Here is an 18,004-nt window from a genome sequence, read left to right as displayed (position 1 = left end):
TGACCCCATGATTTTTCTATTTTTTTAGGAGTTTGTTGACCCTACGGTACCTTTTTACTTTTTGCTAAAGCCCCATTGAGCGCCCTTGGTGTGTGGTTATAGAATGTCTAGTTTGACTTCAGCTGCAGTTGGTAGCTTAACTGGAATTAACATTGTATTCCAAGGTTAGCTGGTTTGAGAACTTTTCAATTTGGTGTCCAAATTACATTGGTGGCTGATGAATGGGGATATTAGATATTTGCCATTTTTGTTGAATGTGGTTCAGATGTTAATCCCCATTTAAATTGTCTTTCGAATGGATTGTTTCCTAACACGTATTACTCAACTTTGATATCGCCAATATCCAGCTTCATCTGCTACAGAATTGTATTTTTCTGCCGAGGGTGCTGTGCTTTGATGCAGTCGACTCAATGTCCGTAGTGGATGATGTCATCGAAGGGATATATAGCACGTGCAGCGCCCGTTGACTTCACTTTCTTTTTTTCTGAGTAAGCTTCCACTTCGAGAACTACGGCTAAACTAACTAAACAATCGCATGCTTCAGAAATGTCCTCGAGAAATATCAGAAAATGTCTTAGTCTGTGACACCGACTACCCAGAAGACCGGGTTTAAAAAGTGTCAAGACTGCGATGCCAAGATGTCGCTGACGGATCCGCATCGAGTATGGTGTCTCGGTGTGGAGCACAAGACCTTGGCCTTTTCAAAGTGTTAATCGATGACTGGGAAAGCTTTCAAGGAGCGTCGGGGGGTGACGGGGGGAATTGGCGGCAGGCAGATTCGCTAAGAAATCCCCTTCTACTACCCTGTCGAAAAAGCCTTCTTCTGACGAAGCGAGAGGCGACTCTCCTTGACGAAAAAGTCAAAAAGGTCCAGGTCACGCAGTGGCTCTCACCACTCCTTGTCATCGTCTAAGAGGAGTTTAGGATGAAGGCCAGATTACCATCAAGACCTGTCGAGGTCTCGACACAATGAGAAATCGAAGGGTCCTACAAGCCGTAAGTCGAAAGACAAGTCGAGATCGTCAACGCCAGTGGTGCCATCAACGCCATCAAAACATCTGGTGCCATCGAAATCAAACGTCTTCATCGAAGACATCAACAGCTCCACGAGCCTCTGGCTTGAAATTTTCGAAGCCTTCAACACCTTTACCTGAGATACAGAAAACCTTTATTCCTTAACCAGGGAAGGATTTCTTTAAATCTATGACCTCTATTTAACCTCTATTTATGAGGACAATGAGCAGTCTGATGAAGATGCCGCACATTTTGGTTTGCAGTATGGCACACTGCATGTCCCTGGTAGTATCAAATCAGATTAATCCAGATTTTTAATCCAGATTGAAAGACGTACATGAAAATGTACAGACTGCCAGTGGAGTGGAAAGCCTGAGTCAGATGAGCACACAGATGGCTCTTACAGGCAGTTGATGACCAAAGTAGTGCATTATCTGGGATGGAGCAGACCTGCCCCCCCCATTCAAATAGGATGACCTTAAAGATATCTTGGACAAAGGTCCTAGAAGGGATCCTATATTACCATTTCATATTGCTCGTCAGAAGAGAGTAAGTGCCAATTGGGAAACACTGGAGTCAAGTCCGGCCGTTAATAAGAACCTGACAAGGAAATACCAACTGCCAAGTAGTGACCCCAGCTACTTGTCGAAACACCCTACTCCAGAAGGTCTGGTGGTGCAGGCAGAAACCGCTACCTCTAAACAGGCGGCTTAACTGACCATCCCACTGGATCTAGATGATAAAAGGGTAGATGTCTGGTTAAGGAAAGTCTTTTCTGCGGGGAGCATAGCTCTTAAATCGGACAACTCCACATCATCCTTGGCAAGGTTCACATACACTCTGAGACTGCATTTCTGTGGCGGCTGAGCATATTCCCAAAGGAGAGGAAATGCAGTTTCTTGGCCATTGTAAAGGATGGCAAGCGGGCCATGTGTGGATCTTTTCAGTCAGGTTTTGATTCTGCTGACTGAGTCAGCAGAGCTATGGCGACAAGCACCGTAATACGCAGATTTGTATGGTTAAGGAAGTCTGGATTTGCACTGGACATAATATGCCTTTTGCCGTGTCTCATCTTTTTGGCAGCAAGGCTGACGAAAGCCTTGAGAAGCTGCAGACCTTCGAAGGTGGCAGCCAAGTCTTTGGGTGCTGCTATTAGGCAGCCTCAGCCTTTTCACTCCAGTGGAACATCTTGGAGGGGATAGATCCTTTCGCTACTACTCTTCAGTTGGAAAAGGGACAGGAATGGCTCGTTAAAGAGGCCATAGAAGATTCCCTTGCGGCGGACGAGGCAGAGGTGCAAAGGCTGCCCAAGCAGCATCATCTTTACCAACAGCCACTGCTTCAGCCGCCTCAAAACCTCTCTGAGGTCTTAACTCGTGACACCCCAGTGGGAGGCAGACTGTCTCAGCATCTGAAAGAATGGCGAGACATTACTTTGGATGCTTGGGTACTACAAACCATAGCCGAAGGTTACTGCCTCCCCTTCATTCAGAGACCTCGGAACCCTCCACCGGGGAGCCATTCTTTGAGGGTTCCATATCTGTTCCTTGTGCAGGAAATTTTGACCCTGCTTGGGAAAGGTGCTGTAGAGCCATTACCTGTAACCGAGGGGAACAAAGGATGGTATTCTACAAATGTCCTAATCCCCAAGAACGACGGAGGACTGAGACCCATCTTGGACTTGAGATACTTAAACAAGTTCCTCAGGAAGGACAAATTCAAGATGGTCACACTTTCTCCGATCCTTCAGGCCCTCCAACTCCAGGATTGGATGGTATCATTGTATCATTTAATGTGCCAATCCATTTCAAGCACAAAGTACATGAGGTTCGCCATTGGCGGTTCTCATTATCAGTTTCCAGTTCTGCCGTTCGGGCTGACCTCCGTCCTGAGGGTATTTACGGTGGTGGCAGCGAGTCTCAGGAGAGGGGTCACGTTTACCGCTACCTGATCAGGGCGTGTTCTCCCAAACAAGTCCTGGATCATCTCAACGTCACCTGCCACTCTCTTCACAGACTGGGCTTCTCCCTCAATTACAAGAAGTCCCATATACCATCTCAAAAGCTCCAGTTCATCGGGGCTGTACTGGATACATCCTTGGGAAGTGCTTGCCACCCGAGGTGAGGGCTCAAGACATTCTGCTGATGGTCACCAAATTTCAGAGTGCCTAGTGTCTTCCGGGCCTTCAACTCTGAGTCTGCTCGCCCTCATGACATACTGCATTTTTCTGGTGTCAGAGACTAGTCTGAGAATGAGATCCCTTCAGTGGGCTCTAGGGACACAATGTTCTCAGTTCTTGGGCAACATGTCAGACCTACTTCAGGTCCTAAGCAGGGTTGCACAGGATTTCCTGTGGTGGGCCTGCGAGGACAATATTCCGAAGAGAGAACCTTTTTGGCAACCATGGCTAGAGAACACAATAGTGACGGACGACTCTCGAAGTGGGGAGCCCACACCAACGATTTGACAGTCGGTGGTTGCTGGTCTCCATCGGAGTCCAAACTACACATCAATCTTTTGGAGCTGAGAGCACTCAGACTTGCGCTGAAGGCTTTTCTGCCCTCTGTATGGGGAAAGAATGTCCTCTTAATGACGGACAACACAGTGGCCATGTACTACCTCAATAATAGAGTAGATTTAGGGTCACTAACACTGTGCAGAGAGGAAATGCAGCTCTGGTTCTGGGAAATTCTAGAAGGAAAATCTCCATCGTCAGCCGAAGAGAGGAACACGGCGCCAGACGCTCTGAGCAGGCAGAGGACAGTCTCTCACAAGTGGGAACTAGCTCAGGAAGTCCTTCAAGACTGATCCTAATTGCCTCGGGTTGGGCCAGAAGGACGTGGTACCCGGACCTACTGGACATGTCCATCTGTCTTCCAATACGTCTTCTGGAAAGAGAGGACATTCTCTCTTGAGAGGGGAGTTGGGTTTTCCATCCAGAGTTCAAGACATTCAGCCTTCACGCATGGTTTCTGAGAAGCTGAGGTACAAGGATTGGGACCTCCCGGATGACGTAATGGAGATTTTGCTTTTGGCCAGCAACAAAGTCTTTGCGCCACTGCCGTTGGAACAAATTCTGCAGCTGGCTCAGGGACAAGAATGTGGATTGCTTTGCAAAACACCGGAAGTGTTATCATTTCTGTGTATTTGGCAAATCTGGGGCTCCAGGTTGGAACCTTTAAAGGTTATTTGGCAGCGCTTTCCATCTTCAAGCGCTCGTCTGAGGAAACTTCATATTTTAAGATACCTTTTGATGATACAATTTCTGAAGGGACTCAATCCCTGCATCTCCCTTTCCTAATCCGCTGTTAAAATTTCTTGTGTACCATTTGAACCACTCATTCATGTCCTTTAAGGCTACTAACGTTCAAGATCATCTTGTCGGTAGCACTAACATCAGCACCTAGAGTGAGTGAATTGCATGCACTATTCTTTATACCACCGTTTACAGTATTTCATAAGGACATGGTCATCCTGAGAGTCAAGCCTTCATTCCTACCCAAGGTCATTTCAAACTTTCATTTTGGACAAAGGATTGTGTTACTACCCACTTTCTACCCTCCACCCCGTCCTGGCATGGAGGAGATGTTACACCGGCTCAACCCACAAAGGGCTCTGAGCTTCTACATTTCAAGGTTGTCAAAACGTAATCTGCATGACCAATTACTCATAGGTTACAGGGGGTCATAGACTGGGACAGGCACATGACAGACCGGATCCAGATGGATTATTCTAGCTATTTCCGAATGCTACAGGCTGGCCGGCAAGGATCCCTCGGAAGGCTTGACAGCCCATTCCACTAGGGGTATGGCTGCTTCTTCTGCTCAGCAAAGAGGTGTTCCTATTAAAAACATTTGTGAGGCAGCTACTTGGTCTACAATGCACACTTTTACTAAGCATTACTGCCTTGATTCTACCTCAAGTCAGGATGTAAGCTTTGGGAAAGCTATCCTCCATGCTGTTCATGGAAACCATTTATAGCAAAATTCTTGCTGCCTCCACTAAAACAAACACTGCTTTGGGAGTCTATCAAAGATGAGGAATAAGTGGGAGGACACAATCCATTCAAATAACAAGCTACTTACACGTGGTAACATTCTTTCGACTGGATGTTCCTCCCACGTATTCCTCATCGCCCTCCCAGCCTACCCCTCAGTAGAATTTCTCATGTTATTGCAGCTTTTGCTCCTTTAAAGCCTAGTTTGGTCAAATCTGCGTTGAAGACATGGAAAAACAGAACTGGAGCCAATGGGCGCTGCGCGTGCTCTATATGCCTTCAATGACCTTATCCTCGAGATTGAGGCCCTCGAGGGACATCGAGTCAACTGCATCGACGCACAGCGCTCTCTGCCAGCAAAAGAATTCCAAAGCAGCTGAAGCTGGATATTGGAGATGTCAAAGAAGAGGAATACGTGGGAGGAAAATCTAGCCGAAAGAACGTTACCAGGGGTAAGTAACTTGTTCTTCTACTCTGCAGGATAGAAGAAACCACTCCTGTATTTGATTTTTAAATGAGAAACAATATTTTTATTCTTGCTTAATAGTGTGTGTTCTTAAATAAACAAAACCAAAATTTCAGGGTGAGAGGTCATACAGTTCCAATATGATAACGGAAATTAGTCATTTCATACTGCATTCCTTTTTTCACAAAATGTATTTTAATAACATCTGGATAGTATTAGTGGGGATAGAGCACCCAGGGATATTGAGACACAACAATACAAATGAGTATGATCCAGTGAAAACGACTGGATCTCGATGAAATAACAACAAAAATAAATATAAATGAACTGCTATTATTGGTCAATCATTTCAATTATGCAGTCACAGGAGTAAACGTAACCCACATCAATGGACATATATACAAAAGACACATGAACAATGCTTCCAATATGCATTGTTTGAATGGTGATATTGTCGACACAACGGTGTTTCGGCCTAAAGGAGCTGTGCAGTGCAGCTATGTGAGCAGGCCTTCATCAGGACGTGTGATGGCATTAAAGGTGGTCCCGGAATCTCTATCAAAGACTTATCCAGTGCAAGGGTAAGCGAGATAATCCATCAAGAGTACAGTTATCTGTGGGCATTGAATGTGTTGTAGAGGGAACAAACTTTTACCTCAAGGGGTAAGATGTATCTTCTCTGTGAGTGATGGTGGAGACACCCACTCTGTTTGGTGGTTACTGAGCCCAGATTGTCCAAAACCTGACAGATATTCGTGATTCGTGGTCTGGGATAGGCAGAGAGGCGCGGCGTCTCTGGACATGTCCATTGATGTGGGTTTATGTTTACTCCTGTGACTGCATAATTGAAATGATTGACCAATAATAGCAGTTCATTTATATTTATTTGTTATTTCATTGAGATCCAGTCGTTTTCACTGGATCATACTCATTTGTATTGTCTCAATATCCCTGGGTGCTCTATCCCCACTAATACTATCCAGATGTTATTAAACATTTTGTGAAAAAAGGAATGCAGTATGAAATGACTGTCATTTCCGTTATCATATTGGGACTGTATGACCTCTCACCCTAAAATTTTGGTTTTGTTTATTTAAGAATTCCCACCTGGGTTTTTCAGGGCCCTGCCAGGTGCCCTATTTCGATTTAATAGTGTGTGTGACAGCATGGTGTTCTAATTAATATTGACATCCTGCCTCTATTCTACAATAACTAAAAAAAACTCATTACTGTCGAACTTGGTACTTTGATCTACACCTGTGAGATTTACAAGACGCCGGAGAGGAAAGCTTAGACAATTCCAAGGCGATTGCATGTTGTCATTTAGAGTTTTTTTTTACATAATATTAAAAACTGAAGTGTCTGCGGTTCCCTACTAATCTTTAACAAAATCATAACTTTACTTTGAAATTTATTTTAACCAAGAATGGCATGACTGTGGTGCCATCATAGACCATCAACTCGTCGAAATGTTTATGCACGACTTTGTTCTACTTTTTTTTTCTTCTTTTTTATAATTAGTGTTTGGTTTATTACAAACCTTTCACATATATTTCATAAAAGTTCAGAATTCTACAAAAGAGATTTACGATCATTCCCTTTATCATGCTCAACAACGATGGGAGTAGAAAGGAGAGCAAAGGTACACATAGTTACAGAGAGAGTAATCATGGAAGTATTTCCTTCCAGAATTTCATCATCGTAAAGATCATTTTTTCAGTTCTCCCATTAGTAACAGATGCCACCACTCGTCAACCTCCAACGTAGAGACAGTGCATAGCAGACCTTCAATATATTTGTTTTAACAGATAGTGCAACACATTCAATCACCAGATGCTTCGTTGATTCAATCGAACTGGGCTCCTCACAGAATCTGCCTGTTGGCTCCCGGGAGTCCAACAGTCTTTGGTAATCTAAAACCTCCCTTATAGGGAGGAGATTTAATCTTTAAATGACATCCCTGATATGTTTCTGCGCTAGTCTCCCTTAAAAACAATTTTTTTTTTCTTCATTGAGAGCTTTTGGGCTGTGGCCAGCAGCAATGTGCCTCTTTGTTTCTGGAGTGGCAGGTTTTCTGGTAGCTATAGCCGGGAAGCTAGCTCAGTGGGTAGAGTGTTCGCTGCTGCAATGTGTGTGAGATCTGCAGGTTTGATACCCGGCAATGGTCAACTCGGCCTTTCTTCCTGCTGAGGTTGATAAATGAGTACCAACACAGATTGTGTGATATTGTATGTATATTTGTTCTATATGAAGCACTTAAGTGTAAGTGCTATATAATTACAAATCATTATCGTTTGTCCATGGACGACTGCTTGCATGAACCGTAATTGGATATGGGCCTCTACGCACTAATATGAACGATACTTATGATGATCCATTCTTGTTTGCAATGTATATCACTTTACAGTGATACCGTAACATATTCTTCATAGTGTACTTAGAAACAATGCTATGAGATGCCACTTCCTGTTTTGTCAGGGGTGAAAGGTTGTGTTCCATCGCTTCCCGTGATGTCACTTTGGGGCATGATGTCATCAGACGTCAAGGGTCGTGTCATGTCACTTGCACTACCCCTGGCATTTTGGTGAAATGACGTCCCTGAAACATATCTCTATACCTGGGACATGGGAATGTTACCAGAATACGTGGCAATTGATTTATCGATCGTTTCTCATGGGACAGATCGATAGACTGTACAGATTTCTGTTTTCCTGTGTCTCAATCCCATCATGTATCCATATTTCTGTCTTCAGTTTTCTATGATTTCTTTTTTTTAGTAATCTATATCGTCAGATTGAGAAATTCTAGCCAACTTTTGCATTTGTTTTTCCACACTTCTCCCTGTCACTTTGTTCCCCGTCTGTTTTGTTCTTGGTTTATCTACGGGTGACCGAGTGCCATCTATTATAGATTTGTGAAATATTTTCCAATGTCTTCCATAGAACTTTAGAGAACTTTAGACTGGAGTGAATGGAGTGCCTATTAATTTGTTATCATAGTCACTGGAACAGTAGGAGGCAAATACATTCTCCAGCATGGGGTCTGGCATGGATTCACATGCTCATGAATATTCCCCGTCGTCAGGCTGGGAATCCTCGGTAAAGAAAAAACCAGTATCAGTTTCGTTTCTGATCTGTCTTTCGTAGTAATAACCAATCACTGGTCTCTGCGTCATACTGACCACAGCCAATGACTGCCCTCTACCTAAGCACCGCCTCTGGCAGCCATCTTCAGATTTTTACCGCACGTTCATGTGTTGGGATCCTCGTGCTATTGCTCTCGAGCGTTAGTGCTATTTTTTTTTCACGTTTTTTCGGTCAAAAGAGCCTCAAGCTCCACCGACTCTCCATCCGATCAACGGGGACCCGTGTCGGATTGGTCTGCGCCCCTCAAGGGTGAAGATTTCGTCGAGCTACGCTTTTGGAGGACTCCAGAAGCTTCTCAGGCCCGGACATGGCCCAGGAGAAGGGAAGCTCGACGCCCGGAAAGCTGTTCAGGATCTGCCCTGGATGCCAGCTGCAGAACGTCTTTAAGGAGGACGAACACTCCTTTTGTCTCTACTGCTTACATGAGGACAAGACGCACGTGGAGAAGGACTGTGCGTTTTGCGGCAATATGTCGGAGCGGACCATGAAGGACCGCCATCAACGTCTCGCCAACTGGCTGGAAGGGAAGAGCCCGTCAGGCGAGAAGAAGAGGAAGAAATCCGAGCGGTCTTCTAAGACCTTTGAGGACGCCCCGGCGACGGGGGTCCAACACAAGGCCAAGCACCGCGAGTCCGCTGGCACCGGGAGCGCCGAACGGTCGGGCTCTACAGGCGCCAGGCAGGGCGCACCCTCCCCGGCACCATCAGCCACGAGCCAACGCTCTGGGTCGGGTAAGAGGAAAGGCGAGCACCCGGCGAAGCTCCTGGAGAGGCCCCGGTCGAGCTCGAAGGCCCCATCGGAGGGGGAGCGAGGCAGTGTCCCCCCCCCTCAAGGATAAGGCGGTGAGCGCACCTAAGGTGGTGAAGGCCTTAATCCATCCGGCCAAGCGCTCTATCGATACTGTCGCGGCGGCCCTGCCTCAGCCTGTGGAGGCTACACCAGTGGTGGCGACCTCGGGGCTCAGAGTCTCCCTGCCACCTCGGAGGGAGTCCTCTTTCGTGCCCATCGATAGGACCCCCGTGAAATCCCCGGCGGGGAAGAAAATGGGGGGGCAGGGCGTCGTAGATTCGGCCTCAACCTCGGAGGAAGAGCTGATCGAGGTCTTAAGCCACGGCCGTGGCGTGGAAGAAGACCGGCCCGTCGGGATGGATCCCGACGCAGGTGACGACGACATCGTCGAGGGTGCCGACGGGGCCCCTGATCGCCCGTCGGATTCCCCTCTGCCAGCGCCGCAAGACGGCCATTTTGTTGGCTATACAGTCCTTATGCTCAGAGATAAGGACGAGACTACCGTTGCCGACGGAGGAACCTCTCCCGTCGGGGGATCCTGAACCGGGACCTTCTGGTGTTCCCCCGCCCAAGAACAGAAGGATTCACCCTCCACCTCCTTTTCAGCCGTCGCGCCCCGTCCAGCCCTCCTCCCCGTCCACCCGAGGGGATGATACGGGGACTGACACGGCAGCGACGGGTACGGACGACGAGGTATACGACGAGGATCTACCGTCGTCACCTCCCACCAGGGCTTCTCCGCCCGACGAGATTGGATCGTTCCACTCCATGATCGCCAGGGCATCCGAGCTTTTCCAACTCTGCCCTGAGGAGAAGAAAAAGGAAGGATTCCTTTATCAACGGCGCGAGGCCAAGAGGAAGACGGTCCTCGCGGTGCCTCTACTGGACGACATTTGGGATGAGGGCCTCGCCCTCCTCAAGAACCCTTCCACGACGCCAGCTAGAAGAGACCGGTACGAGAAGAAGTACCGGGTCCCGGACGCGGCCCCCCTGTGCCTCCGGGCGCAGCCTACCCCGGACTCCGTCGTCTCCCAGTTCAAAGCCCTCCCCTTCGGACTACGGTCGGTACCCAGGGTATTCACCAAGTGCCTTGCACCGGTGGCGGCGCAGCTGCGCCGCGAGGGGATCCACGTCTACCCCTACCTGGACGACTGGCTCATCCGAGCCAAGACGAGGGAGCTCGCCGTGGAGCACACGGCAAGGACCGTCCAACTTCTCACGGACCTGGGATTCTCCGTGAACTACGCCAAGTCCCACCTGGTACCCGCGCAAAACGCACTGTTTCTGGGAGCGAAGCTCGACACAGTGTCCCTTCTGGCCTCCCCGTCGGAGGAAAGGACCAGGTCCATCCTGGGCAAGGTACAGCGGATGTTGGTTTCCGACGCGGCCAAGGTGAGGTCCATCAAGTCCCTCCTCGGAATGATGTCTTCTTGCATCTACCTCATTCCCATGTGCAGGCTCCGGATGCGCCCGTTGCAGGAGTTCCTGGACGCGCGCTGGATCCAAACGACGGGCGGCTTCGAGGAGAGGATCACACTCGACTAGAGTTTCCGCCGAGCGGTCCGGTGGTGGGGCAACCGCGCGCATCTGACGGCGGGCATGGACTTCCAGACCCCAGACCACCAGGAGACAGTGACCACGGATGCCTCCCTGGAAGGGTGGGGAGCGCACACCGAAAATCTGCACGCGAGAGGCCTTTGGCTCCCGACGGAGAAGTCCCTCCATATCAACGTCCTGGAGCTCCGTGCAGTGTTCTGGGCCCTCAGGTCCTTCCTTCCGACCCTCAAGGGCAAGGTGGTGAGCATCTTCACCGACAACACCACCACCATGTTTTACATCAGGAAACAGGGCGGAACCAGGTCCCCAGCGCTGTCCAAGGAGGCGCAGGACCTGTGGCATTGGGCCGTCGCCCAAAGGATGTTTCTGGTGCCGTTTCATCTGGCAGGGATAAAAAACACCATCGCCGACTCACTCAGCAGGGAGCTGCGCTCGTGCCACGAGTGGGAACTACGGCAGGATCTAGTGGATCGCCTCTTCCGACGGTGGGGCACACCCCAGATCGACCTGTTCGCGACGGCGACGAACTCCAAGTGCCGGAGGTTCGCCAGCAGGTTTCCCCAGGCGAGGAGCATGGGCGATGCTTTCTCGTTCCCCTGGGAGGGCCTGTTCCTCTACGCGTTCCCTCCTTTGCCACTGCTAATCCGGCTCGTCAACCAGCTCAAGAGGTCACGGTGCAGGATGATCCTCGTCGCACCTGCGTGGCCGAGGCAGATATGGTTCCCGGACCTTCTGGACTTGTCAGCGTCCCCGCCAATCAAGCTGCCGGTGGATGCGGATCTACTCTCCAGGGAAGGAGGCGCCATCCTCCACCAGGACCCGAAATCGCTGAACTTGCAGGCCTGGCTCCTGCAGCGCTAGAGTTTGGAGGATATGACATACCGGCCGACTGCAGAGAGGTTCTTGCAAAGGCCTGGGCGTCCTCGACTCTTAAATGCTACGGACACAAATGGAAGAGGTTCTCTGTCTGGTGCCACGCAAGTAAGAATAACCCTCTACGGATTACGGCTCCCCAGGTACTGCCGTACCTGCTGACGCTGGCCAAAGCTGGACTGGCACACGCGTCCATCAAGATTCATCTTGCTGCGATCTCCCGATACACCAGAACCACGGGCCGGACGTCCTTGTGGTCTCATCGTCTGGTGAAAGAGTTCATGAAGGGACTGTTCAGATCGTTCCCGCCGGTGAAGGCTCCGGCCCCGGCGTGGGAGCTCAACGTGGTGCTGACCAAGCTCATGGGACCTCCGTTCGAGCCTCTGCACTCGGCCCCGTTGAAGTTTCTGTCGTGGAAAACAGCGTTTATTGTGGCCATCACCTCCGCACGACCAGTGGGAGAGATCCAGGCCCTTTCCTGCAAGGCCCCGTACTTGACTTTTCACGACACGAGGGTAGTGCTCAGAACGCACCCCTCCTTCATGCCCAAGGTACCGTCGGACTTCCATCTCAACGAACCCTTGGTGTTGCCTGTGTTCTTCCCGTCGCCTTCGTCGCCGGCTGAGAGGACTTTGCACTCGCTGGATGTGGCTAGAGCGCTGAAGTTCTACGTGGACCGCACGAAGTGTTTTCGGAAGACGTCACAACTCTTTGTGAAATTTGGACCTGTCAATCAGGGGAAGGCTCTCTCGAAGGCTTCCATTTCCAGATGGCTCTCCGGCTGTATCATGTACTGTCATCGGTTGGCAAACCGACCGCTGCCTGGCCGTCCGAGAGCCCATTCCACCAGAGCGATCGCAGCTACCACGGCGTTCCTTTCTGGTGTGCCCCTGCTGGACATATGCAGGGCTGCTACGTGGAGGTCGACGCACACCTTCACGAAATTCTACTGCGTCGATCGGGATTCCAGGGAGGAGTCTAGGGTCGGCCAAGCAGTGCTGCGCAACCTGTTCGCCTGAGGTGAGCCTGGTGAGGAGGTAAGATGCTTAATGTTGAGTTTGATGTACTGCTTAATGTTGAGCCTTTGCCACATCCCGTGGTTGTGCATGTGTGTACTGCTATGTATTCTTTATTCATGAGCATGTGAATCCATGCCAGACCCCATGCTGGAGAAGGAACAAGTTACTTACCTGTAACTGTTGTTCTCCAGCATGGGTCTGGCATGGATTCACATGCGAACCCTCCCGCCTACCCCTCTGCGGCTCTTCACTTGGTCATACTGCCACTTCACGTGCTTCCAAATCTGAAGATGGCTGCCAGAGGCGGTGCTTAGGTAGAGGGCAGTCATTGGCTGTGGTCAGTATGACGCAGAGACCAGTGATTGGTTATTACTACGAAAGACAGATCAGAAACGAAACTGATACTGGTTTTTTCTTTACCGAGGATTCCCAGCCTGACGACGGGGAATATTCATGAGCATGTGAATCCATGCCAGACCCATGCTGGAGAACAACAGTTACAGGTAAGTAACTTGTTCCATACTCTACGCCAAAAGGTGGCTTCCAGAGTCAGAAAGCTCCCATGATAAATTAAGGCCAGTTTCCGCTCTATAAGTTAAAATGGGAGCCACTTTCTGTTTGTAAAAGATAACCACTGGGTATACTGAAAATTTGTCATATTTCTGGTGTAATGAGAACCCTTGTTGGGCCAAACATTCCACCCTTGATCTCATTGCCATCACCCATTCGTATTCTCGAATACTGGAGTTAACCAAGACTGCCAGGTATTTTATAGAATATATTTGGTCCAATATAGTTTGAATTTGCCTTTGTTTCCCCTGTTGGGTACAAAATGTTTTATTTTTATTATTTATTTTTTTTACAATAATTTCAGCTCGTTTTCTTCGGATCTGCGTGAAATGACCGAATGCAAAAGTCTGAACTTTCTTTCCCCCTCAAATATATATGTGGGGGGGAAAACCCCTTACAGCCCCCCACCTTACCCCTATACATTTTTATTAACTTTACCCCCCCACATATATATCTGCGGAAAAATGGGGGTCGGACTTTTGGGGGTCAGACTTTGTGCCCTCAGTCATTTTGTCCAATTCCGTTTTCTTCAATGTATGTTTCTAGACCTTTTAGTCTTCACTAAAGACCCATTGGGGGCTTGTCGAGGAAGACCAGGTCATCCGCATACGTGACCCATGGGACCAATTAAGTGTTCAATATCGGCGGGTATGCACTTACTTCCCTCTGGCCATTTCCCAAATCCAACATATAAAGATTAGAGAGTATCGGGGCTAGAGCGCAACCTTGTTTAAGGCCATAAAAGGTTTCAATTTGTTCTGACATTGCTTCGTCGCCAGATAGCATCTTCGTTGCTAAATGCAAAGACAATTTTTGCCATAATGCCTCTTTGTTCAACATCTTTACACACCCACTTCCTTTCACTTAGGTTCAGAAGCATGGTGCTTGAACATGTTTCAGCAATTCCTTGCCACCTGAGATTAGTTTATATAATCCCAAACTGATACTCTATAGGCATATCTCAAAAGTTGAGGTCCTTCATTGAGAGGAATGCTGCAAAGTTATCGGAGCTACCCCACCGAGACCCCCTTCCCTGAGTAATGGTTGCATAGCTTTAATTCGTGTCAATGGAAGGGGGGGCTGTCTTTGTTGATTTGACATTCTCAAACTGGTTGCCTCATATACATACTTGCAGTAATTTGGCGGTTCCGCTCGTAGGATGGCAAGACACAATATGTTTGATGCTTGGCAAGCTGCATGTTAAGAGCCAATTGTGGCACAATCTTTTACACATTACAACACGTTCAAATGTGTGGTGGAGAAAGAATTATGAATGGAGCTCTCACTATGCCACCCTAAAATGGTGTTCGGTTTAAAGTTCACTTTGTACTTAAAGCCATTTGTTAAACCTTAAAACTAGTCCTATTTTGCCAGTTTAATCTGATTAGGTCTGGTCCCTGTCCATCCCCTCATCCCTGCTTTGCTTGGGTCACAGAGGCCAATTCTGCTGGAAGGAAAAAAAAATGTTCTCGCTAATTCTTATGCAGGCAGTCCAGAGATAATTTTCCCTTCATGCACTTTTCTCCCTGGCTGCTGTGCTGCGTGGAATGTTTGTGCTAAGCAATTAATATGCAAATGAGCTGATAAATATTTATACCAGGATTTAAATTATGCAGGGTGCGCTTTCAGTGTGCTCTGCAAATGAATTGCTCATGGACTTCAAAGTGTTGGCTGCCTTGCTAACGAGGGTAGATTTGCATAAAGCCCTAATCAGCTGCATACTGATTAAGCTTCATTATGGAAACTGCCAGCTGCAATCTTTGTTTCTATTTTATTACAAAAAGGGGAACTTTTCACGCTTCAGTTGCCTTGACAATGTCAGCCTGAGCTGGCCAGGGGAGACGAAAACTCTGCTCGGCAACCGAAGTTTCCGTCTTTAGTTGAAGATTGTTATGGTGTAGTTGGAGGTCGTTTTTTCATCCCTTCCCTTCTTTCCTGTTCTTCTTGCCTTTTAAATTTGTTCTGCTATCTTTGGACTCAGCGAGGCTGTGGAGAACTTTTCAGCATGTGGGACTGCAGCAGCGACTACTCTCTAGGTGCGTACTATTGGCTAGGCTCCTACGGTTCTTCTGTCTGGTTAATATGGAAATAGGGGGTGCCGTAGTTGACTTTGTATAGGCTGCTAGCACATTCAGCGGAGGGGGTGGGCTTTGAAGGCAAATGATGCCTCCGAAAAATCAGGATTTCCCATTTCTTCTCGTTCACAACGGCTTGGAGGTGGCCGTGTTGATGTGTCAAAGGCGGGAATAACCAGCTCTTCTGGCAAGAAATCCACTGGGCGCCGTATCTTCCTTTAATGTCGTTGTCTGTGTATTTATCTTTTGATACGAATAAAGCAGGTGATTAAATACTTTATTTTTAAAGAGCGGCTCTCTTGTGTCTGATGCCAAAGTGATCGAAGAAATGTTGACAGGCAAATTGTCTGCCTAGTTTTATTCATGATATTAGTGGGGTGTATGTGCCTGGAAATGGAATTCCCCCTAAAGATTGTAACATGTTTCCTTTTACCAGTAAGATTCATTGAAATGCTCAAGCTTTTTCAGTGCCTGCAATTTTCCAGCGTTTGCCCTACAAGAACATGTTAGCAGTTAGGAGGCAGCAAAACATAGGTCTTTAAAGCAGTAGAAACTCTGTTTTCTGTGATAAGCTTGCCCATGTAATATTTAGTTAATAAAAACTTTACAAATTGCCTTGATTTTTTATAAGTGCAAAACTTGAAGTGCTGTTGAACAGAACCGTTTGACCTTTTTGTTTTCTTGGCATACATTCTGTCCCCAGCTTGCTTTAGATTGTGTTACTCAAATGTCTTTTTCCCAATAGAAGTTTTAGAAAATATTGTAATTTCAATTAGGCAAACATTTGATCTGACCACCGAAGAAATGACCCTCACTATTGCCAGTTGTACGTTTTTGTAATTGTTTTTGCTTAGGAGAATTTGAAGCCCTCAATCTGGCTCCCAACTAGGACATATAAGGCTGTTTGTGTCTTTGCATTTCTTAATGTTACAAGTGTTGTAAACGAAAATCTGTAGACTTCTCGATAAAAGCACACTCCCTCTGCCCAAAATAAGTGGCCAGATGTATTGGAGTCGGATGATCATAATGTGACGCTCGATCTAAGCACCATTTGTAATTAGAAAACCTAGCCACTAAACATAGCTCTTAAACTGTTGATATTTTGATTAGGATTTCCTGCTTTCTACCTAGATTTGCGCCACATAAGTCATATACATACATGCTTACACGCTTACTGGAATTTGGCAGGGTCCCATTCAATTTCTGGTCTGGTCAGAGTAGCAATTTGGTTTTACAGTTACATTGTGGGCCTTCTGCCACATGTTGGCTATGCATTGAGAATGGAAACCTCGGAATGAATATGCACAGAGGACTGAAAGCAGCAGGTGCCGAACTGAAACCGTTTTAAATAAAACACTTAGTGGAATTATTTATTGTTAGAATTCTGCTTATGCAAAGCGGAAACAAGTGGATATGAAGGCTAGCTACTCGCAGTACTTCCCATGCAGTGGCAATAGATTCCTGATGGGTGGGCGATGCTAGAAGCTCCCCGTAGGTTTATATGGCATCAGCCCATTTTTCCTACAATGTAGTACGATAGTTGAAGTTCAAAAAATGTTTACCTACTCAAGTGTATTATTTAAAGACCTGAGCTCAAATAGGTCTTTGCTAAACAGCTAATGCAACTAGTAATGGTATCCTCATAGAGCAGTCTCTTTATAAATGCTCATGCAGCATGGCAAATATACGTATATGATCTCATAGAATTTGCAGCTCACAAAAACCATTTAAAAGCTTTTCCCGAATTACTTATTTTTGCAATCTTTGAGCGAATGCACCAAAAATGTTTTCCAGGCTATGATTATCATGTAATTATCCATCGATGTTAACATGCATAGGTGAACACTTGATGAGATGCTGTGCATTTCACAGAGAGGATTTAAGTGAGAGAAGAGCAAACATTGATTATGTCTAGCACCATCCTAGTAATGTGAAAGCGACCACTTATTTTTACCATTCGACAGCCAAGCCCATTGCTGCTACATTGAATGGTATGCTGGTGAGGATGAGCTACTGGTGCTCTGGTATTTATTTTTCTAAACATTATGTAGAGTACTTACGAACAGTGTGTAAGAAACAGGCAAGTGTATTACAGAATTTCAGTTTTCAATGAGTTGATACGAGATATGTCTTTGATTTTTTAATTGGCCAAGTTATATCTATGCTACCTATTATCTCACCCACGTTTTTTTTATGCATTTCTACCCAATTGGGTCTGAATTTTTAGGTGCTACTTGAGCCACGTTTGTATAAAACTGTTAAATACAAGAGCGTGTGCTGTGCAACTTTGCCAATCCTCATTTTCCCATTCACCATGAGTTTTAGCTGATTCAAAGCAGACTGTATTTGGAGGTGCTTAGGGCTATCCATATTATGTGCTTTATTCATCTAAGGTCTCCCAGACACGACACCCCTTGCTAGAACACACTTTATTGAATTGGTGATTATTTCAGATCCCCACCAATTTTCTAGTGTGTGCATGGACACAGAGGAGAGCT

General features: G+C 47.1%; 1 protein-coding gene across 19 annotated transcripts in view; it reads left to right on the top strand.

Moving 5' to 3' along the window:
* Window positions 1-18,004, top strand: part of POU2F1 (POU class 2 homeobox 1) — a 1,344,877-nt gene that overhangs the window by 337,081 nt on the left and 989,792 nt on the right. For 4 of the 19 annotated variants that reach the window (XM_069635941.1, XM_069635958.1, XM_069635955.1 and 1 more), the window contains exon 1: window positions 15,251-15,467. The exons of 9 other annotated variants lie outside the window; for them this stretch is intronic. In XM_069635941.1, the coding sequence (XP_069492042.1) occupies window positions 15,437-15,467 (31 nt within the window). In that variant the 5' untranslated portion in view covers window positions 15,251-15,436. Of the gene's footprint in view, window positions 1-15,249; window positions 15,468-18,004 lie in introns of those variants that run through there. 6 more of the 19 variants (XM_069635959.1, XM_069635956.1, XM_069635953.1 and 3 more) reach the window with 4 other exon arrangements.

This window comes from Ambystoma mexicanum, chromosome 7p (assembly GCF_040938575.1).
Source record: "Ambystoma mexicanum isolate Mex_15411 chromosome 7p, UKY_AmexF1_1, whole genome shotgun sequence".
NCBI classification, from domain to species: domain Eukaryota; kingdom Metazoa; phylum Chordata; class Amphibia; order Caudata; family Ambystomatidae; genus Ambystoma; species Ambystoma mexicanum.
This window is presented reverse-complemented; position numbering and strand designations above follow the sequence as displayed.